The 23,454-nt window shown below is 46.7% G+C and overlaps 1 protein-coding gene across 1 annotated transcript; it reads right to left on the reverse strand.

The window, feature by feature from the left end:
- Window positions 1–102: 102 nt before the first annotated feature.
- LOC144606640 (proton-coupled zinc antiporter SLC30A2-like) lies at window positions 103–23,105 on the reverse strand. The gene is made up of 8 exons (XM_078422916.1): window positions 22,858–23,105; window positions 16,437–16,624; window positions 12,704–12,850; window positions 10,344–10,497; window positions 8,363–8,570; window positions 6,842–6,947; window positions 5,603–5,737; window positions 103–704 (listed from the first exon to the last, which is right to left on the reverse strand). The coding sequence occupies exons 1-8, from the start codon at window positions 22,926–22,928 to the stop codon at window positions 559–561; spliced, it is 1,155 nt and encodes a 384-aa protein (XP_078279042.1). The 5' UTR covers window positions 22,929–23,105; the 3' UTR covers window positions 103–558.
- Window positions 23,106–23,454: the final 349 nt, after the last annotated feature.

The raw sequence follows: 23,454 nt of genomic DNA on the forward strand, positions 1-23,454 counted from the left end.
GCATCTGCAGTTCCTTTCTACACATGGAACCCAATACATTACTGCGGGAAACAAAAATAGATTGCCCTTTCAAGAGAGACAACAACATTTTGTAAACGGTGTTTAATTTTGTTAAGCAGAAACTTACATTAAGAACTCTTGCACGAATATGAATAACTTGGACCCATCAGTGAACATTATCAACAATATATTTTTTTAAATGCCAGTTTAAATGTCTCTCTTCAGTCCCATCTACATAAAGGGTGTCAGAAGAGCAACATGTAAAACATATTGTATCCATTAGTTGTGGCTTCATTCCTTCCCAAAAGGACACAGACATACTCAGGGATTATCCCTACTAGTGCCAGCTAGCTAAATATCAACATTAATGCTTGCACCATTTTGAAGTCTCAAGTTTGGCTGCTCTTTGATTACAAGAGCCCGATTCGTGAGCTTCCAACGTACAAAAACAACGCCCTGCAATATCTACTCCCATACATTTTCCAGTGTGATTGTCTGTGGTCAGAGGGGCATGCCTCTCTATCGGGCACGCTGGCGGAATTCCAAGGACCTGTGCAGTTAGTCTCTAGGCTCCTGGCACTCCCTGCACTCGGCCATATCGTCAAAGTAACTCTCGATTTGAATAGTGATGGAGTAGAAGTCAAACTTTCTCTGGAGCACTTGGTTAGCCTCAGCCAAAATAACCTGAGAATTGGCCTCATCATCTGCAAGAAACACGACAGTTAGATCAAATCGAGCCAAGTCCAGTGGAGTTGGGTCTATTGTCATGTATACAAGTCTGTGAAGTACAGGTAACAATGAAAAAATGTGCTTGCAGCAGCAACACAGGCAAATAAACTCAGACAATACAGCCAAAAACATAAATTCTACAATAGACAATAGGTGCAGTAGGCCATTTGGCCCTTCGAGCCAGCACCACCATTCATTGTGATCATGGCTGATCATTCACAATCAGTACCCCGTTCCTGCCTTCTCCCCATACCCCCTGACTCAGCTATCTTTAAGAGCTCTCTCTTGAAAGATATTGAAAAGAAAAAGACTATGCAAAAAAGGATTTTAGGGCAACAATACATAATTAAGAAAACATCATACAACCTGCTGGACAGGTTAAAAAATATCAAAAGAAATTTTGGAGCTATATCCCAAGTGAAGTACGGAATGGAGTGAATGTAATAGTTTTACTAAACTCTAATTAGACTATTTCTTGAGGATTAAAAAAAATAAATCTGCAGAGGCTGAAAACAATAGACAATAGACAATAGACAATAGGTGCAGGAGTAGGCCATTCAGCCCTTCGAGCCAGCACCACCATTCAATGCGATCATGGCTGATCACTCTCAATCAGTACCCCGTTCCTGCCTTCTCCCCATACCCCCTCACTCCGCTATCCTTAAGAGTATCCAGCTCTCTCTTGAAAGCATCCAACGAACTGGCCTCCACTGCCTTCTGAGGCAGAGAATTCCACACCTTCACCTGAAATATAAACCAATAAATGATTGCTCAATGGACCATCAGCCTGCAACATAAACTCTGCCTCTTTCTCTGTAACTGCTGCCTGATATTCTGGGCATTGCCTCCATTTTTTGTATTTATTTTTTGAGGTCTCTGTTCTTTACTGGGCAGCAAGTCTCAGGACCTTGAACTGGGTGCAGCAGAGTTTCAGCAGAATGATAAATGCATTAGAATTTGCGGGTAAATTGCATGGACTACATTGGATTTGGAAGATTAAGGGGTGTTCTAAATGCAGGATTAGAAATAGTTAGAGGACAAACAGAAAGTTGTTACTTTATGCGTTCAGAACAAGTGGGTACAACATTAGAATTAGAGATAATCTGTTCAGAGAGCGTGTCAGCATCGGACAAGGGTATGTGGAGCTTCCCCAAACCAGTTAATATTTAGTCTAATTTAGATATACAGCGTGGAAATAGGCCCTTCGGCCCACCGATTCCATGCTGGCCAACGATCACTCGTACACTATTTCTATGTGATCCCAGTTTCGCATCCTAAACACTGTTGGCAATTTATTAAAAAAACCAATTAGCCTACAAACCTGCACGTCTTTGGAATGTGGGAGGAAACCGGAGCACCCAGAGAAAAACCCACGCGTTCACAGGGAGAACGTACAAACTTTGCACAGACTGGCAGGCGGCACGCAGTCGAGTTGCTGCTTTAGATCCGGGTTTGATCCTGAATACGGCCCCGAAATGCTGCCCGACCCGGTGAGTCTTTCTTGCATTTCAGATTTTTATTTGTTGAACAACAATCTTGCTTTATGTGCACTGTAGCCCCATCTCCTGGTGTTATCCGGTATAATAACCATTCATAATCTGGGCAGATCCAAATTTGTAATCGTTCTTGTGTAAACTATCAAATTGCCATAAAACTGAAAGGGTTTATTAAAAGTTGCAACAAAAAAATAACAATGTGACATTATTTCCCAATATGAAGGGGAGGATAGAAACAATGCCTTGTCTAAGATTTGGTTATCATTATTCCAGCATTCAAAGCAAGATTATTCCAGCATCCAAAGCAAGGGGTTATCAATTCCCTGAATTGCCTTTGGGTTTTCAGGAATCAAACATTCCTTACTGTTGACTATTCTGCAAGGAATGGAATGGGCCAGTGGTTCTGCCATTCAATGGGACTATGTATAAAGTTCCACCACATCTATATTTCCCTTGTGCCTAAGAATCCAGCAATTACAGTTTGTAATATACAGGCCACTGCATTAAATACCTCAAAAGATCTCTGAGCCAAATAAAGACTTTGTTATCCCAATTACAAATTGCTGGCCATTTATCTGGCAATATTGACCCTTCGTTCCAAAACTCTGGCCCTGGAGAAAGATATACTCGTGACAGACTCCTTCACCCCGTGCCTGAAGGAGAGATATTGGAGGTCCTTCCTTCCCGCTGCTGTGAGACTGCACAACCAGCACTGCTCCCAGCAGACGAGTCAACAGTAACAGCTAAAGAATACAATTTATCCTTGTTTTTACTTTTATTTATAATGAATGATCTCTTGCTATCCACTTTGCTGCTGTAACACTGTAAATCTCCCTGGTGTGGGACGAATAAAGGAATATATAATAATAATAATAATAATTATTATTATTATTATTATCCCCTCGAACCTTATAGAAGTTGTAAAATTGTCCCTGGTACGTGCAGGTCAGTGCGTGGGGTTGATCGCTGGTCAGCACGGACTCGGTGGGCCGAAGCTCTTTCTCTAAAGTCTAAAGAATCGTTGGTTCGATGGGATTAGCCAAGTCTGCACAACGACCAGGCAATCTGCTAATTCTCAAGAATGAATGAAATTAGTAATGCAATGCTGCGTGAATGAATATCAATAAACTACTTACAAGACTCCAAGAGAGGTCTCATCATAGCTCTGTACCGAAAGCAATTTTGGAGCAATAAATGATCAAAGAAAATATATATTTTAATGGTTTAATTCTTTGATCATTTGTTGCAAAGGTTTCAGAGGTGGAAAGGCAAGTCTTTTTGACTGACACTCAAGTACCGGCAGTGGTACAGGGCTCCATACTGCTGCCTCAAAGTTCCAGAGACTCCGGTTCGATCCTAACCTAGGGCACTGTGTGATGCAGGTTGTATGTTCTTCCTTTGACTGACTGCAGGTTTCAACTGCAACCTGTGGTTTCCTGTCACATTCCAAAGTCTGCAGGTAGGTGAACTACTGTAAGGTGCCCTTTGTGTAGTCAGTGGCGGGCGCCCTGCATTGTTATATCGTTGCCTAAAGTAAGCTCAAGGAAGAACATCACATCTTTCATCTGGGCAATGGATAACTTGCTCTTTATTTCAGCTTGTATCCAGAATGGTCAGTTTTGACAGTCATCTCTCTTTTTTAATCTTTACGGTGTTGGCGCAGTCGGCCATACTATACAGCGTTACCTTGACTTTATAATATCAGCCGCACATTGCACAAAGGAGCCATAAAGCTACATTATTTCACCCCATCTTAGAAGCCCCCTCACTTGCTTCCCTGCTGCCTAGACTAGTTTTCTCTCCTCGGTTCTGACAAAGGATCTTTAACATGAAACGCTAGCTGTTTCTCTTTCCATTGATGCTGCAAAAATCGTGTTTTTCAAGCATTCTGAGTTTTTAACTTCAGATTTGCAACATCTGCAGTTTTGTTTTTGTTCATGATATAGATTGATCAGGAGAACAGGAATGAGCTGAAAGCTCTCCCCAGGGATTCTTTCCCTGCATTAACAAGGTACAAACAAAAATACATGTTTTGCAAACATGCGAACTCTGCATTCTACCCGCTTTAATACTTTGAAATGTCTTTTCCAATTTCAGGATCTCTTTCCTCTTGTCAGCTGTTATCAGGCGACTGAACCAACTAGAGAGTGGTCCTGAGCTATCATCGGAGACCCTCAGGCTATCTTTAATCAGACTTTACCTTGCACTACACATTATTCCCTTTATCCTGCATCTGCACATTGTGGTCGACTTGATTGTAATCATGAACAGTCTTTCCACTGACTGGATAGCACGCAACAAAAAAGTCTTTCACCGCACCTCAGTACACGAGACAAATAAGCTAAACTAAACTAAATCTCAAGGCGCTTTACTGCTTTTAAGGTGACTGGGAACAGTTGACCATTTGTGCACAGCGAGTTCACACAAACAGCAGTGATGTTACTCAGGGGCTACATGCACCAGGGAGAATTTCCCAGCTTCTCTTTCTAAAAAAGCCATGTGTTCTTTTACATCGATTGATGGGGACAAACTGGGTCGTTGTTTGATGTTGAAAAGAGAAACTGCAGATGCTGGTTAATACACAGTAGGGCACAAAGTGCTGGAGTAACTCAGCAGGACTCAGGAGAACATGGAAAGGTGACATTTCAGGTGTTGAGGTCCTTCTTCAGACCAAAATGGTGTATCTGTTGCCTAGCACTCCCTCGGTTCTACACCGGAGGCATCACATGGGATTGCAGCCCGGGATCTTTGCAGTAAGGCTGAAAGCAATTGCAATAATATGTAACTACAGCTGACAAACACAGGTGAGCAAACATACGGTCACCAAACATACCAAGGTGGCCAGTGCCATCTTCTTCGCTGCCGTGTGCCGGGGCAGCAGGGCAAAGGCCGCGGACGCCAACAGGATCAATAAGCTCATCGGGAAGGCTGGCTCCATCCTGGGAGCGGAGTTGGATTCATGGGAGGTGGGAGGTGGTCTTGGAGGGGAAGATGCTCCTCAAACTGCAGAGCATCTTGGACAATGCAGTTCACCCCCTCCATGACACACTGGTCCACCTGAGGAGCACCTTCAGCAACAGACTGTTTCCACCAAGATGCAGCACAGAACGCCACAGGAGATCCGTTTTCCCTGTGGCTATCAAACTGAAAAACTCCTGCCCCTTCTGTCATGGGGTAGACTGACCTTTCCCCTCCCCTCCCCCCCCCCCCCCCCCCCCCCCACTAATGTTTGCACATCCCCAATCCTTTCCACTTGTCGCTTTAATTTCACGTTTCAAGTATCTTGTTGTGTTTTATGACTGTTGACAGACCATTTCCCCTCCTGGGATCAATAAAGTTCTATCGTATCGTACAGTACCTCCACCCACGTTACTTACTGGTGGCGATGTGAACGGATAGCACAAGCTGGTTCATGGTCAGTGTCCAGATACGGAGGCTGTGCACTGCTTTCACCCCATCAATTAACAGGAGAGTCTCCTTGACGTGGTTAAAATCCATTCCTTTCGGGGTACCTGGAATTATATAAAGAGCATAGCTTCGCTATGTGAATTACTGTGCAAGGACATCTTTTTCCTGGAAAATACTCTGGACTCCTCTCATCTCAAGCAAAACTCCACAATTTCCAGCAATAGACAATAGGTGCAGGAGTAGGCCATTTGGCCCTTCGAGCCAGCACCGCCATTCAATGTGATCATGGCTGATCATTCTCAATCAGTACCCCGTTCCTGCCTTCTCTCCATATCCCCTGACTCCGCTATCCTTAAGAGCTCTATCTAGCTCTCTCTTGAATGCATTCAGAGAATTGGCCTCCACTGCCTTCTCAGGCAGAGAATTCCACAGATTCACAACTCTCTGACTGAAAAAGTCTTTCCTCATCTCCGTTCTAAATGGCCTACCCCTTATTCTTAAACTGTGACCCCTGGTTCTGGACTCCCCCAACATTGAGAACATGTTTCCTGCCTCTAACGTGTCCAACCCCTTAATAATCTTATACGTTTCGATAAGATCCCCTCTCATCCTTCTAAATTCCAGTGTATACATTCTGCAGCTTCCTTGCTTAGTTTATCTCAAATCTCTTCCTGCCAAGCTTCAGTATTGGGCAGAGTTCAAATCTTATTAAGACTCAACAATCTGCTGTCAAACTGGACCCGCGCTCTTTGTCAACAGAAATCAAACACGCTCTCTCAAAATGGAGTCATTGGTCTCCCGACTCTCTTTTTCTCCTCTTGAAGCCCTTCATTCAGTTTCTCAAAATCAATCTTATAATGGTCCCTCAGTCCTCAAGTGCAAATCATGATGTCCCAAAAGACTTGGTTCCTTACTATTCTCACTTCATCCTCTCCACTATGGACTGATTGTCCCTCAAACCAAGCAGATCTATTTGCCTCTTCAATGTAAACATTCCTTCTCCAATTAATCACATTACTTTCTACAATGGTGAATTTCAAACACGACTGCCAACACCTTAAAGTCACTTCCTTTGCTCTCCAACATATTTGAACCTCCAAGCTCTTATTTTGTATTTCATCAACTCCCTTTGTTCTTCATATTTATTTTTGCATCTTAACTTTACTTGGCATTGAGAATTTTTTTTTGTGTCAGAACTCCCGACTTGCCTTCCATCAGTACACGAAGGACATCTTTCAGGATGTGGAAGGTAGTCCCAAGAACCAGTATCGAGAAGAGGAAGGTACAGATTGGATCAGCATTTTTATATTCCGGCTAAACACAAAATAAAAGAAAATAATACAAGTGCAATGGAACCATCTTTTACTTAAGACATTAGAGAGTGCACAGAAATAGGCCCTTCGGCCTAGTAAATCCGCATCGACCAGTGATCGTTCCATCCTACACACACTAGGGACAATTTACATTTTTACTGAAGCCAATTAACCTACAAACCTGCACGTCATTGGAGTGTGGGAGGAAACCAGAGCACCCGGTGAAAACGCACGCGATCACAGGGATTGAACCCGGGTCTCGGCCGCTGTAAGGCAGCACCTCCACTGCTGTACCACTGGGCCTCCCTGAGATATCAGATGGTTAAAATGAAATATTTTAGCTCGTTGAATGCAGAAGTGCCTTTAATCTCTTGGCTAGATAGCTAGAGAGCTAGATAGAGCACTTAAGGATACCGGAGTCAGGGGATATGGGGAGAAGGCAGGAACGGGGTACTGATTGTGAATGATCAGCCATGATCACAATGAATGGCGGTGCTGGCTCGAAGGGCCGAATGGCCTCCTCCTGCAGCTATTGTCTATTGGCTCTGGTTCCAAACTAATCCCAAGAATGTTATCACTCTAGTAGAGAGTTGAACATTGACAAAGGAAACAGGCACCCAGATTAGTGCAGTGCATCTCAAAATGTGGGCAGTACAATGGTGCAGCTGGTAGAACCACTGCCTCGTAGCCAAAGTGACTTTAGAAATACAGTGCGGAAACAGCCGACTGGGTCCACGCCAACCGGCGATCACCCCCTACACTAGCACTATCCTGCACAGTAGAGAGTGGGGAAGATTCCAACAAGGGGACATAACTTCAGAATTAAGGGACAAAAGTTTAGGGGTAACATGAGGGGTAACTTCTTTACTCAGAGGGTGGTGGCTGTGTGGAATGAGCTTCCGGTGGAAGTGGTGGAGGCAGGCTCGATTTTATTATTTAAGAGTAAATTGGATAGGTATATGGATGGGAGGGGATTGGAGGGTTATGGTCTGAGAGCAGGTAGATGAGACTAGGTCAGAGAAAGTGGTCGGCGTGCACTGGTAGGGCCGAACGGGCCTGTTTCCGTGCTGTAATTGTTATATGGTTATAATTTACAATTTACAGAAACCGCCTACAAACCTGCACATCTTTGGAGTGTGGGAGGAAACTGGAGCACTCAGAGAAAAGCAATACAGAGAGAACTCCACACTGACAGCACCCGTGGTCTGGATCAAACCCAGGTCTCTGGCGCTGCAAGGCAGCAACTCTACCGCTGCACCACCGTGCTGCCCAAACTGCGAACTGGGACAGGTTGGACTTCTTGTGGGCAAGTTGGGCTGAAGGACCTGTTTCCTCACTGTGCGACTCGAACCCGCTTTCCCCTTCCAAAATCACGAGTAGCAGCGCAGCGACACGCCTGAAACGTTATCCACGTACCTTAAAATAGATGATAAGAGCAGCATTCAGCACTCCAAAGCTCTGCAGCAGATCCCCGAGCACGTGGATGAACGCAGCCCGCACGCTGGGGTTCTTACGGTCACTGGACTTTGACCCCTGGGGGGTGGACTCCGTGTCATGTGAACTGCCCTCGCTGGTGCTGCCATGGCTGTGGTTGTGTCCAGCCTGATGAAGGATGATGGCCATTCTGTGAAGGGTGTGGAGAAGTAGAGGGAAAAAACAAATCAGGGCTGAGGAGCAGTGAACTTTACAACACTTGAACTGAAATCATGGGCTAAAGTGCCTGTTCCGGACTGTTCTATGTTCTAAATGGAACTGGAAATCCCTTTAAACCCAATCCGGCGCGGCCTGGAACGTGGCAACTTCAACAGCCTGACCGCGGGAGAAGACGGCAGGGGAAGAGAAAAGACACTCTGGCCTTCCATCACAGTGAGGAGGTGACTGGAGGAGACTCACTGTAATGGATGTTTCTTTTTTTTTGTTTTGTGTTGGTTTGTGATTGTGTGTGTTATTGCTTATTTTTATTGCTCTTATTGTTGGACTGTGGGTAACGGAATTTCGTCCAAAAGACTTGTTTTTTTGGATGACAATAAAGGTTATTCTGATTCTGACTAAATGATAACTCCGAAAAAGGTAAACACAAGGTTTAAAGTACTGGTCTTTTCCAGTTTAGTTTAGAGATACCGTGCGGAAACAGGCCTTTCGGCCTACCAAGTCCGCGCCGACCAGCGATCCCTGCACGTTAACGCTACCTGACACACAACGCTCGGGACAATTTACACTTATACCATGCCAATTAACCTACGAACCTGTACGTCTTTGGAGTGTGGGAGGAAACCGAAGATCTCGAAGAAAACCCACGCGGTCACGGGGAGAACGTACAAACTCCGTACAGACGGCGCCCGTAGTCGGGATCGAACCTGAGGTCTCTGGCGCCGCAAGCACTGTAAGGCAGCAACTCTACCGCTGCGCCACTTTGCTGCCCATGATCCTTGACATGTTAGCTGATGGCATTGCCAGTGGCACTGGGGGGATGGTGTAATTGATCTTGATGCCCCACAAGGAAGACAAAGGGTACCAACCATTCACAAACCTAGCTGGGCAGATCAACTACAGATTGGGCTCTGCAGTATTACCTTCACAGGGGAACAACCGGGCAATATTCATCAAGCACCCACGAGAAAATTTGCTGGATGGCAGTTTATAGTTAGTGTCATTGATTCCAGCTGGTTTAATCTAGATTTTAGTTTCGTTTAGAGGTAGGGCATGGAAACAGGCCCTTCGGCCCACTGAGTCCACACCGGCGTTCAATCACACTTACATTAGTACCATTCGAAGGTATTTATTCACAAAATGCTGGAGTAACTCAGCAGGTCAGGCAGCATCTCAGGAGAGAAGGAATGGGCGACGTTTCGGGTCAAGACCCTTTTTCAGACTACCACTACACCACCGTGCCACCCCTAAAATGTACATCGTCAAAATGCACAGCCATAGACAGCTGTGGAGGCAAAGACATTGGATGTCTGTGGAATTCTCTACCTCAGAAGGCAGTGCAGGCCAATTCTCTGAATGCATTCAAGAGAGAGCTAGATAGAGCTCTTAACGATAGCGGAGTCAGGGGGTATGGGGAGAAGGCAGGAATGGGGTACTGATTGAGAATGATCAGCCATGATCACATTGAATGGCGGTGCTGGCTCGAAGGGCCGAATGGCCTCCTCCTGCACCTATTGTCTATTGCCTAACAGTGCCAGAGACTCCGGTTCAATGCTGACTATTGTTTTTTAAGGCAAAGGGTAGCTGAAGGCAGAGAAGGCAGCAAGTCTACTACCGCCCAAAGTGGAGTCCGCAAAACTGCACCACAGCTTGGATCCAGCAGGTTTGTGAAATGAACAGAAACAAAAAAATAAGCAAAAGAGTAAAATAAAATTGCACAAAACTCTACTTGCAAGAGGATACTCACACAATGTTAACGGCAACAGCACATGCTGAGGTGATCAGCATTATTGCACCGTTAATCTCATACTCCTCTGAGATGAGTCGCTGAATGGCCAGATAGACCAGTATTCCTGTCACCAACCAGATGGACAACACCGACACCAGGGCCCCAAGAATCTCTACAGACCACCAGCCAAAGAAAGAAGAGTTACTTATCACAAAACAAGAGAAGGGAATACAATTAATTAACAAGGAATACCTTGGTTTATGATGCCACGAAGTATTTATTCTCTCTTCTGCGAATTGTAAAGAGAAAATAGAAAGCTGGCCAGATAGAAAATTATAAAAGTACAGTGGAGTTAAATAAAATGGATGCAAATAAACAAGGGGCCACGGTTTAAGAATAAGGGGTAGGCCATTTAGAACGGAGATGAGGAAAAACTTTTTCAGTCAGAGAGTTGTGAATCTGTGGAATTCACTGCCTCAGAAGGCAGTGGAGGTCAATTCTCTGAATGCATTCATGAGAGAGCTGGATAGAGCTCTTAAGGATAGCGGAGTCAGGGGGTACGGGGAGAAGGCAGGAACGGGGTACTGATTGAGAATGATCAGCCATGATCACATTGAATGGCGGTGCTGGCTCGAAGGGCCGAATGGCCTCCTCCTGCACCTATTGACTATTGTCTATTGTCTATATTTTCGCTTGTGGAAAAGAATACAACCAGAGGCCATGGATATAATGTGTAAGAAGGAACTGCAGATGCTGGTTTAAACCGAAGATAGACACAAAAAGCTAGAGTAACTCAGCGGGCCAGGCAGCATCTCTGGAGACTCTATCCCCCACTCCCAATTCCTCCGTCTACACCGCATCTGCGCCCAAGATGAGGTGTTCCATACTAGAACATCCGAGATGTCCTCATTCTTTAGGGTCCAGGGGGTCCCTTCTCCCATCATAGATGAGGCCCTGACGTGTCTCCTCGGTACCCCGCAGCTCTGCACTTGCTCCCCCTCCCCCTAGTCGCAACAGAGACAGAGTCCCCCTAGTCCTTACCTTCCACCCTATCAGCCGGCGCATTCAACACATATTCCTTCAAAATTTCCACCACCTCCAACGGGATCCCACCACTAGCCATCTCCATCCCTTTCCGCCTTCCGCAGAGACCGTTCCCTCCGCAACTCTCTGGTTAACTCATCCCTTCATACCCAATCCACCCCCTCCCCAGGTACCTTCCCCTGCAACTGCTGAAGATGCAACACCTGTCCCTATACCTCCTCCATCAACTCTGTCCAGGGACGCCAACAGTCCTTTCAGGTGAGGCAGAGGTTCACTTGCACCTCCTCCAACCTCATCGACTGTATCCATTGTTCAAGATTATACATCGGCGAGACCAAACACAGACTGGGCGATCATTTTGCGGAACACCTTCGCTCAGCCCACATTAACCAACCTGATCTCCCGGTTGCTGGACACTTTAATTCTCCTTCCCATTCCTACACAGACCTTTCAGTCCTCGGTCTCCTCCATTGCCAGAGTGAGGCTAAACGCAAATTGGAGGAACAGCATCTCATATTTCGCTTGGGCAGCTTACAGCCCAGTGGTATGAATATTGATTTCTCTCACTTCAGGTAGCCCCGACATTCCCTCTCTCTCTCTATCCCAACCCCACTCAGTCACACCTGCTTCTCATTTTCACCCTACAAAAAGCTAACAATGGCCTGTTTCGTTATCATCGTTACTTTTTTGCATATGTTCCATTTGTTGTTTTTTATCTTCTCCACATCACCGCCTCTATCTCTCGTTTCCCTTATCCCTAACCAGTCTGAAGAAGGGTCTCGACCTGAAACCTCACCCATTCCTTCTCTCCAGAGATGCTGCCTGTCCCGCTGAGTAACTCCAGCTTTGTGTGTCTAGCCATGGATCTAAGATGGTCACTGCCACATCCTGTGTAGCATTCAGGGGAAACCCGAACCCAGATAGCGGCCAGAATGTGGAATCCACTGCCAGAAGGGGAAAGAATCGGGTGGCAGCTGTAGAATTGCTGCCTTACAGTGCCTGAGATCAGGGTTCGCCCCTGACTACGGGAATGAAAAATGTAAAGTAAATGACAGAATCTTCTATAAAGAGCATTCTACTGACCATAGATGACATCTATCCTGTGCAATACTTCCAGAATTTTCTGCTTTTAAGACAGATTTCCAGCATTTGGTTGCGAGCATTTCTACCAGGTTCAAATTGCCATGGCAAGGCTATTTTAATAAAATAACAAAATGCCAGGGTTCAACGCATTCAGTTTACTGGGAAGAATTTGTAAACGAAAGATTAGATAATCGGTCAGCAATTACAGAAATGTCCACATATCCAGATACAAGTAGCAGATCCCATCTCACCTGCACGGTGCCAGCCAAAATTCATGGTCTTAGTAGCAGGCCGAGAAGAAATCCAGAGTGAAAAAAGGCTAAGGAGCATGGAGGCCAAGTCAGTCAACAGATGAGCAGCATCAGTCATGATAGCCAGGCTTTGAGCCATGTATCCCCCTGTATGAGGGGAACAAATGGTAGCAAGGTTCAGAACATTTGATCACCACAACCTCCCTACCTCCCCCCCCCCCTCCCCTACAGCACAGTGGCGCATAGACATGTTAGACATAAGATTATTAAGGGGTTGGACACGTTAGAGGCAGGAAACATGTTCCCAATGTTGGGGGAGTCCAGAACAAGGGGCCACAGTTTAAGAATAAGGGGTAGGCCATTTAGAACTGAGATGAGGAAAAACTTTTTCAGTCAGAGAGTTGTGAATCTGTTGAATTCTCTGCCTCAGAAGGCAGTGGAGGCCAATTCTCTGAATGCATTCAAGAGAGAGCTAGATAGAGCTCTTAAGGATAGCGGAGTCAGGGGGTATGGGGAGAAGGCAGGAACGGGGTACTGATTGAGAATGATCAGCCATGATCACATTGAATGGCGGTGCTGGCTCGAAGGGCCGAATGGCCTCCTCCTGCACCTATTGTCTATTGCCTAACAGTGCCAGAGACTCCGGTTCGATGCTGACTATGGGTGCTGTCTGTGCAGAGTTTGTACGTTGTCCCCATGACCATTCTCCACGTGCTGCTGTTTCCTCCCACATTCCAAAAACGTCCAGGTTTAATTGGCTTCTGTAAATTGTCCCCAGTGCGTAGGATGGAACTAGTTGTGCGGGTGATCAGCGGTGGGCCGAAGGGATTGTTTCCGCGGTGTATCTCTAATCTAAACTAAACCCCCCAAAAATATACAAGACGTCTTAATAGGAGAGAGAAACAAGAGACTGCAGATGCTGGAATGTCGAGCCAAATATAAACTTCCGGAAGAACTCTGCGGGTCAGGCAGCATCAGTGGAAGCAAAAGGGATGGTCGACATTTCGGGTTAAGACCCTGCTTGAGGATGAGAGGGGAGAAGGGGAAATTGGCTAGTGTATGTACAAGAGCTGGGAGGGGTGGCACAGAGGTTTATAGGTGAGAGGTAGAACCAGATGAAGGGAGGGAGAACGATGGACAGATGGAGCCAGGTAGCGGGAATAGAAAAGGTGAATAAAAGGAGAGAGAAGCTGGGAAGGGTGGGAAAGGAGCACAGTGAGTGTGGGTTATCTGAAAGTAGAAAACGTTACATTCGTACCATTGGGTTGGAATCTACAAAACTGACTATGAAGGCAAAAGAACTGTAGATGCTGGCTTATCAAAAAAGACACAAAGTGCTGGAATAACTCAGTGGGTCGGATGTTTGGAGCAGGGGGGGGAGAAAGCTGTAAAAGATGGTCCGTTGTGGGGGTAGGACAAAGCCTGGGATATGATAAGTGGAGACAGGTGAGGGGGATGTGTAGGAAGGAACTACAAATGCTGGTTTATACCAAAGATCGACACAAAATGCTGGAGTACCTCAGCGGGTCAGGCAGCATCTCTGGGGAAAAGAAATGGGTGACATTTTGGGTGGAGACCATTCTGAAGCAAGTTACTTGTGAGCAGGAGTGGGAGTTTTGTCCAAATTCTATCAAAATCCTACGTTGCCACCACTAGTTGTTGTACCCCTTCCTCACCATAGAGCAACAGACACAAAGCACAACATCCTACTGGAGTATGTAGAAAGGAGTTGCAGATGCTGGTTTAAACTGAACAAATTAACAAATCAGATTAATGATTTGGAGAGTTGCTGCTTTACAGCGAATGCAGCGCCGGAGACTCAGGTTCGATCCTGACTACGGGTGCTGCACTGTAAGGAGTTTGTACGTTCTCCCCGTGACCTGCGTGGGTTTTCTCCGAGATCTTCGGTTTCCTCCCACGCTCCAAAGACGTACAGGTATGTAGGTTAATTGGCTGGGTAAATGTAAAAATTGTCACTAGTGGGTGTAGGATAGTGTTAATGTACGGGGATCGCTGGGCGGCACGGACTTGGAGGGCCGAAAAGGCCTGTTTCCGGCTGTATATATATGATGATGATGATGATGATCTCCAAGTTTGCGGACGACACGAAGCTGGGTGGCAGTGTTAGCTGCGAGGAGGATGCTAGGAGGCTGCAGAGTGACTTGGATAGATTAGGCGAGTGGGCAAATGCATGGCAGATGCAATATAATGTGGATAAATGTGAGGTTATCCACTTTGGCGGCAAGAACAGGAAAGCAGAGTATTACCTGAATGGTGGCCAATTAGGAAAAGGGGAGATGCAACGTGACCTGGGTGTCGTGGTACACCAGTCATTGAAAGCAAGCGTGCAGGTGCAGCAGGCAGTGAAGAAAGCGAATGGTATGTTGGCATTCATAGCATGAGGATTTGAGTATAGGAGCAGGGAGGTTCTGCTGCAGTTGTACAGGCCCTTGGTGAGACCGCACCTGGAGTATTGTGTACAGTTTTGGTCTCCTAATCTGAGGAAAGACATTCTAGCCTTAGAGGGAGTACAGAGAAGGTTCACCAGATTGATCCCTGGGATGGCAGGACTTTCATATGAAGAAAGACTGGATAGACTAGGCTTATACTCGCTGGAATTTAGAAGACTGAGGGGGGATCTTATAGAAACATATAAAATTCTTAAGGGGTTGGAGAGGCTAGATGCGGGAAGATTGCTCCCAATGTTGGGGAAGTCCAGAACCAGGAGTCACAGCTTAAGGATAAGGGGGAAGTCTTTTAGGACCGAGATGAGCAAACATTTCTTCACACAGAGAGTGGTGAGTCTGTGGAATTCTCTGCCACAGAAGGTAGTTGAGGCCAGTTCATTGGCTATATTTAAGAGGGAGTTAGATGTGGCCCTTGTGGCTAAAGGGATCAGGGGGTATGGAGAGAAGGCAGGTACAGGTTACTGAGCTGGATGATCAGCCATGATCATATTGAATGGCGGTGCAGGCTCGAAGGGCCGAATGGCCTACTCCTGCACCTATTTTCTATGTTTCTATGTTTCTATGAACATAGACACAAAAAGCTGGAGCAACTTAACGGGTCAGATAGCATCTCTGGAGAAAAGGTTGTTTAGGGGTCTGAAGAAGGGTCACCTTTTTCACCTTTTTCTTTTCTCCAGAGATGCTGTCTGACCCGCTGAGTTACTCCAGCTTTTTGTGTCGATCCTACTGGAGTGGTTGTACACCAGACTGTATGTGCTCGAGGATTTATTTTTCATGTAGCCTTGGGGCTACTCCTTGAAGAGATCGAACTACTGTTTCCCACAGAATGAGAAATGAATGTGATGGCTTGGAATCCCTCCAAAAATGGACTTCCATTTATCTGCAGACAAGGTTTCAACGAAAGGAGGAAATGTTTCACCCCCAGGTCAGAAGGCTGCAGGTTCTTTACCCTCTCGAGAGAGCAGGACGAGCAATCTATAGCAAGATGCCAGCTCTGCGCTGATGGAGAGCTACACTCCAAGGCACAGTTTCTTGGAAAAGCTATTAAACTGAAGCTTCATCAAAGTCTCGGCCGGATGAGAAAGGACACACATCACGATTCAAAGAAGAGTGCTGTTTGGACTAACATTCATCTCTCGACCCACAGTTCAGCAGGTAATTATTGTGGCACACTATAATTCCTCTAACTACAATAACTACAAATCTCGTGTCAAATTATCTCCAGCACTCTTGCAGACACATGGAAACGTTATTTCTTTGGTTACCTATCCCTTCTGCTACTATAAAGACCAAGCAGACAGCAGAGGCCAAGTAGAGCCTTCGCCGGGCGAGCTGTCTATCTGCATTCCTGTGCTTCCCTGACAACTGATCAGGGTGACAGTGCCAAACCTCCAGCTTGTTCATCGTGATTTCAGTCTGCGGCAGGCTATCATACAGCACGTCCACCAAAGTCCTGCGAGCCCAAAGAGGAAAAAAAAGAACAATTGTTCACAAACGGTAGTAAGTTTTGAATCTCTATCTTTTATCTTTAAAAGATAAAGTCGACCATCGAAATGTCGACCATCCCTTTTGCCACGTCTTTATCTTTTAAATTGCAAATTTCTCATATTTCACTGTTAAATGTCCATTCCCCTAAAATATTTCCATACAGCATATGTTATTATCAATGAGGATAGAATGGGCAGGCTGGACTTACATACAGATTTCATGTGATTTGACTGAAACATAAGACCATGAGGAGTCTTGACAGAGGGGATGTGTTGAATATGGTTCTTGTTGAAAAATCTAGAGGTGGGGGATCAAGATCAATGGTTAAAACTAAGAGGTTGCCTCTTGAAGATAGAGACGAGCTGAAATGTCTTCTTTCAAACTTGTGCAACCAGTTTCTGATTCTTTGGTCAATCCATTGTTCATTCTCTGATCGTTGTTTTGCAATCTATCATAACCAATTTATACCTCACACTTTCATAATTTGCTTTGTTTGAATTCAAGAGCCTGGTTTCTGATTGAACTTGCAATCTTTATTTCACATTCTATCATACTATGATAATTCTACCCTTCAGATCCCTTCACTTGGTACGGGTGTCAGGCGTTATGGGGAGAAGGCAGGAGAATGGGGTTAAGGGGGAAAGATGGATCACCCATGTCTGAAGAAGGGTCTCGACCCGAATCGTCACCCATTCCTTCTCTCCAGAGATGCTTCCTGTCCCACTGTGTTACTTCAGCTTTTTGTGTCTAGCCATAATTGAATGGCGGTGTAGACTTGATGGGCCAAATAGCCTAATTCTGCTCCAATCACTTAGGAGCTACCAGATTATTAATGAACCCTTTCTCGTTGCAATGTAATGACCTACAATAGTCTTTTCCCTGGCTGGCTGGTCAATATTCTAGAAAATATTTTCCTGTACATTCCATGATTTTCCTTCCACACATCATTTTGGTTTGACTGTTCTATATATCAATTCCCACAAGGTTACTCTTCCTTTTTTCCCAAGGCAGGGGAATGAAGAACTTGAGGGCACAGGTTTAAGATGAGAGGGGAAATATTTAATAGGAAACCCAGGATCATTTTTTTGACACAGAGAGTGGTGGGTTTATGGAATCAGCTGCCAAACGATGTTTGCCCATAAACAAAGTAAACAGATCCATAAACAAACATTTAAATGTCATTTGAACAGGTACATGGGTATTACATTTTCAGAGGGATTTGGGCTAAACACAGGCAAATGGGACTCGCTTAGTTGGGGCCTCTTGGTCAGCATGGACAGGTTGGTCCAAAGGGCATGTTTCCAGGCTGTACGACTCTATGACAAAGTGAATGTAGACACAAAATGCTGGAGTAACTCAGCGGGTCAGGCAGCATCTCTGGAGAGAAGGAATGGATGACGTTTCGGGTCGAGACCCTTCCTCAGGCCGATGTCAGAGGAGGAGGCGGGACAAAGATAGGAATCTTTTCCCACACATCTATGACAAAGTGCTCCAATTTGCTGATATATTCTTTATCCTATATTACCATTACTGTTTGGGGCCTTAATATTATTCTCACCAATGTTTTCTACCACTTGCATTTTCATAGTTCCACCTAAATTGATTTGACTTCTCTAGTTTCAGAGCTTTAAGCCTTTCCCTCTACCTTCATTCAATTTTTTATAATTAGCATGCTCCATTTCCATTTGGCATAAGTCTATTTTTGTGCTTTCTCGAGGTCATGTGGCCCATCATCTCCATGCTGGTCCTTCATGCAATCCCATTCCCTATTTTGTTCCCTGTAATAAGGTCTTAAGTGATAGGAGTAGAATTAGAGGAGTAGAAGTGATAGGGGTAGAATTCTCTGCCGCAGAAAACAGTGGAGGCCAATTCTCTGGATGCTTTCAAGAGAGAGTTAGATAGAGCTCTTAAAGATAGCGGAGTCAGGGGATATGGGGAGAAGGCAGGAACGGGGTACTGATTGTGGATGATCAGCCACGATCACATTGAATGGTGGTGCTGGCTCAAAGATTCAAATGGCCTACTCCTGCACCTATTATCTATTGTCTATAGGCCATTCGGCCCATCAAATCTACTCTGCCAATCAATCATGGCTGATCAATCTCTTCGTCCTAACTCCATTCTCCTGCCTTCTCCCCACAACCCCTGACACCCGTACTAATCTATTGTCTCTGGCTTGCACATGACCTCCTCCCAAATTCTCTTGCCACTCATCAATATTCATTAAACATTTGACTACCTGCATGGTGTCGGGATGTGGGTTGAAACCAGAATGTTGAGGGAAAGCCAATGTCAAGGAGGATATGCACATGCAGCACTTCAGGTTGGGATCAAAACGTGCCAGCAGAACCGTGCAGCTGCGGTGCTGGCTGCTACAATGTTTAATTCTCATCCCTTCAGCAAAGATGGCAACAAAGGCTGAGGCAGCACCATGGTGCAGCGGTAGAGTTGCTGCCTCACGGCGCCAGACACCCGGGTTCGAACCCGACTGCGGCTGCTTGGCTGTACTTTCTCCCCGTGACCTGCGTGGGCTTTCTCTGAGGTCCTCGTTTCCCAAATACATCCAGGTTTGCAGGTTAATTGGCTTGGTATAAATGTAAATTGTCCCGAGGGTGTGAAGGATAGTGTTAATGTGCGGGGATCGCCGGTCGGTGCGGACTCGGTGGGCCGAAGGGCCTGTTTCCACGCTGCATCTCTAAACTGATAAACTAAACTAAGATGAAATGAAGACAAAAGAGTGTCAGATGAGGCAGGGAAGACGAGGAGTGCAATGTAAACTAGGAGGGTTGGATGTGGATGGAAGGGGACAGTATGGATAAAGGGAAGACAATAGACAATAGACAATAGGTGCAGGAGGAGGCCATTCGGCCCTTCGAGCCAGCACCGCCATTCAATGTGATCGTGGCTGATCATTCTCAATCAGTACCCCGTTCCTGCCTTCTCCCCATACCCCCTGACTCCGCTATCCTTAAGAGCTCTATCTAGCTCTCTCTTGAATACATTCAGAGAATTGGCCTCCACTGCCTTCTGAGGCAGAGAATTCCGCAGATTCACAACTCTCTGACGGAAGACATGGGTGATGGAGTAAGAAGTGGAAGATTATTATTATTATTATTATTTAGTTTATTTGTCATTCCGCTCCTTACAGATCATGCAATGAATGGGACGAAACAGAGTGCCTCCGGGGGCCATAGTGCAATACAAATGCAAAATATATAGTCAGAGGAAGACAGTATAGTACAATACGACACAGTAGACAGTGCAATATAATACAATACATATAGTCAGGGGATGACAGTGCAGTACAATACGATACTGTACAATACAATTAGACAGTGCAATTCAATACAATACATATAGACAGGGGATGACAGTGCAGTACAATACGATACTGTACAATACAATTAGACAGTGCAATACAATACAATACATATAGACAGGGGATTAATGCATGTAAACAGTCAAAGGTAAAGCATTTAACCTAGTGTTTAAAGCATGTAAATGGTAAATTTAAAACCATCAATGAGAGCAGGTAAATTATTGATTGCACAAGATGAATGGAAAGGGGAGGGGAAAGGAACAAGGTGGAGACTTGTGTTTATAGCCAGAGACCCTAATGCAAGGGTTCCCAACCTGGGGTAAATTTACCCCCAGGGGGTACATTTCACCGACCATTATTAATAATTTGAACTTAATAAAATAGTGTTACAAACAGTAATTTTTAATTTCCCCTTTGTCAGTTGCTTTATTATGGTAGAAGTTTAAACTCAAATTAATGAACAAAACAGGGTGGGGGTAAAATTGACTTTCGAAAAGTTGCCAGGGGTAAACGGGACGGAGAAGGTTGGGAAGGCCTCCTGGCCACAGAGCTGCAAGGACACACGCTGCCTTCTCTGCTCTCAGGCAGGCGCCCTGCTCTTCATGAGGTTTGAGGACAGAGGCTATTTCAGTGCCACTTATTGGATTCCCCACATACACTATAGTCAAACCCTTCAGTGCTTAAATAACAAATACGGCATTAACATGTGCGTATATAGAACTAGCCAGCAGAGGATAGACTCAAAATGCTGGAGTAACTCAACGGGAAAGGCACCATCTCTGGAGAGAAGGAACGGATGATGTCACCCATCCCTTCTCTCCAGAGATGCTGCCTGTCCCCCGCGGAGTTACTCCAACATTTTGTGTCTATCTTTGGTTTAAACCAGCATCTGCAGTTCCTTAGTCCCTACACATTTTGTTAGCGACCGGAAGTAGGCAGGTACTATAAAAATATTTTGTAAACATTTGAACAGGTACATGGACAAAGGTCAAATGCTGGCAAATGGGACAAGCATAGATGAGCATTTTGGTCAGCATGGACACGTTGGGCTGAAGGACCGGTTTCACTGCTACATGACTCCATGAGTGAGAGAGGGTGACAGGCTCCATTAACACACAATGCAGGTAACTCTCCTCATATACATCAGGGATGTGTGTCATGTTATTCCCACCATTCATCAAATATTAGTCATCGAGTCACAGTGTGGAAACAGGCCCTTCGGCCCAACATGCCCACACTGACCAACATGTCCCATCTACACAGGTCCCACCTGTCTGCTTTTGCCCCATATCCCTCTAAACCTATCCTATCCATGTACCTGTCCAAATGTTTCTTTAACGTTGCGATAGTCCCTGCCTCAACTACCTTCTCCGGCAACTTGTTCCATACGCCCACCACCCTGCGTGTAAAGAAAGTGACCTCTCAAGTTCCCATTAAATCTTTCCCGCTTCACCTTAAACCTTTGTCCTCTGCTTCTCATACCCCTACTCTTGGAAAAAGATTGTGCGTTTACCCGATCTATTCCTCTCGTGATTTTGTACACCTATATAATATAACCCCCTCGTCCTACTGCACGCCAAGGAATAAAATGCTCAACCTCTCCACATCCCCAGGACTGGCAACATCCTGGTAAATCTTCTCTGAACCCCCCTTCAAGCTTTGGCAACAGTAGATGGTAGCCCAAACTTTTTTTTTGGAGCCAAAATTGAAGTGTTGTTTCCGAGAGACAGGAGAGTGTCCACTTACTTCCTACTGAGCGACGGAGAGGGAAGAGGGAAGAAGGAGAGAGGGAGGGAGAGGGGGAGAGGGAGGGAGGGAGAGAGTGGGGAGAGAGTGGGAAGAGGGGGAAGAGGGGGAGTGGGAGAGAGGGGGAGAGGGGGAGGGGGGGAGGGAGAGAGTGGGGAGAGAGTGGGAAGAGGGGGAAGAGGGGGAGTGGGAGAGAGGGGGAGAGGGGGAGGGGGGGAGGGGGAGAGAGTGGGAGAGGGGGGAGTGGGAGAGGGGGGGAGTGGGAGACAGGGGGAGTGGGAGACAGGGGGAGTGGGAGACAGGGGGAGGGGGAGAGAGGGGGAGTGGGAGAGAGGGGGAGTGGGAGAGAGGGGGAGTGGGAGAGGGAGAGAGAGGGGGAGTGGGAGAGAGGGGGAGTGGGAGAGAGGGGGAGTGGGAGAGGGGGAGAGAGTGCGAGAGGGAGAGAGAGGGGGAGTGGGAGAGAGGGGGAGTGGGAGAGAGGGGGAGGGGGAGAGAGGGGGAGTGGGAGAGGGGGAGAGAGTGCGAGAGGGGGAGAGGGGGAGGGGGGGAGGGGGAGAGAGTGGGAGAGGGGGGAGTGGGAGAGGGGGGGAGTGGGAGACAGGGGGAGTGGGAGACAGGGGGAGTGGGAGACAGGGGGAGGGGGAGAGAGGGGGAGTGGGAGAGAGGGGGAGTGGGAGAGAGGGGGAGTGGGAGAGGGAGAGAGAGGGGGAGTGGGAGAGAGGGGGAGTGGGAGAGAGGGGGAGTGGGAGAGGGGGAGAGAGTGCGAGAGGGAGAGAGAGGGGGAGTGGGAGAGAGGGGGAGTGGGAGAGAGGGGGAGGGGGAGAGAGGGGGAGTGGGAGAGGGGGAGAGAGTGCGAGAGGGGGAGAGGGGGGACTGGGCGAGGGGGAAGGGGAGTGGGAGAGTGGGGGAGTGGGGGAGACGGGGAGAGGGGAGAGAGTGGAGAGAGGGGGAGTGGGAGAGAGGGGGAGAGAGTGGGAGAAGGGGAGAGAGGGGGAGGGGGAGAGAGGGGGAGTGGGAGAGGGGGAGAGAGTGGGAGAGGGGAGAGAGGGGGAGTGGGAGAGAGGGGGAGTGGGGAGTGGGGGAGTGAGGAGGGAATGAGTGGAGCGCATGGTACTCCAGACGCAGACACTCACCCAGGGGGAGGACAGGTTGGCTGGGGCGAAAATTGCTTCATAAGCGGCGAGGTCTCGCTCATTCCCTCCATCGGTTTATCAATTAAAACCCTTCGGAAGGGCGACCCTTGTGAATTGGAGTTTTTGCCCCTGAAAAGTCCCGGAGCTCCTCGAGGGAGACGAAAGAAGAGTCAGGAGACCAGAGGGATGGATGGGTGGGTGGGTGAGTGAGTGACCTGGTCTCTTTTGGACCGTGTGGAAGCTCTGAACACGGGTCTCTACTGAACACGGCGCCCGGGCGCAAAAGCTACTTTGATAGTCATTGTTGTACTGTTTGCATTTGGGGAGAAATAGGAGCGGTGTGCACACGGAATAAAGCGCAACTTTACTGCCAGCTAGGTCTGTGCGGATAACTAACTGGCTCTCTAGTTGAGAAACAAGACGGGTCTGCTCCAAAGATACCTCTGGCCAGCACTGAGTGAGGCTTTGCTGGTATCTGGGCGAGGAGGGTCCAGCTGTTATCTATAACTTGGTGCGACCCAACGCTCTGCAAACTTTTCTATCGCCTTTTAAGGTTTCAAAAAAAAAAGTTTTCACAAGACTGTTATCAAACAATCA

This window comes from Rhinoraja longicauda, chromosome 27, assembly GCF_053455715.1.
Source record: "Rhinoraja longicauda isolate Sanriku21f chromosome 27, sRhiLon1.1, whole genome shotgun sequence".
In the NCBI taxonomy this organism is placed as follows: domain Eukaryota; kingdom Metazoa; phylum Chordata; class Chondrichthyes; order Rajiformes; family Arhynchobatidae; genus Rhinoraja; species Rhinoraja longicauda.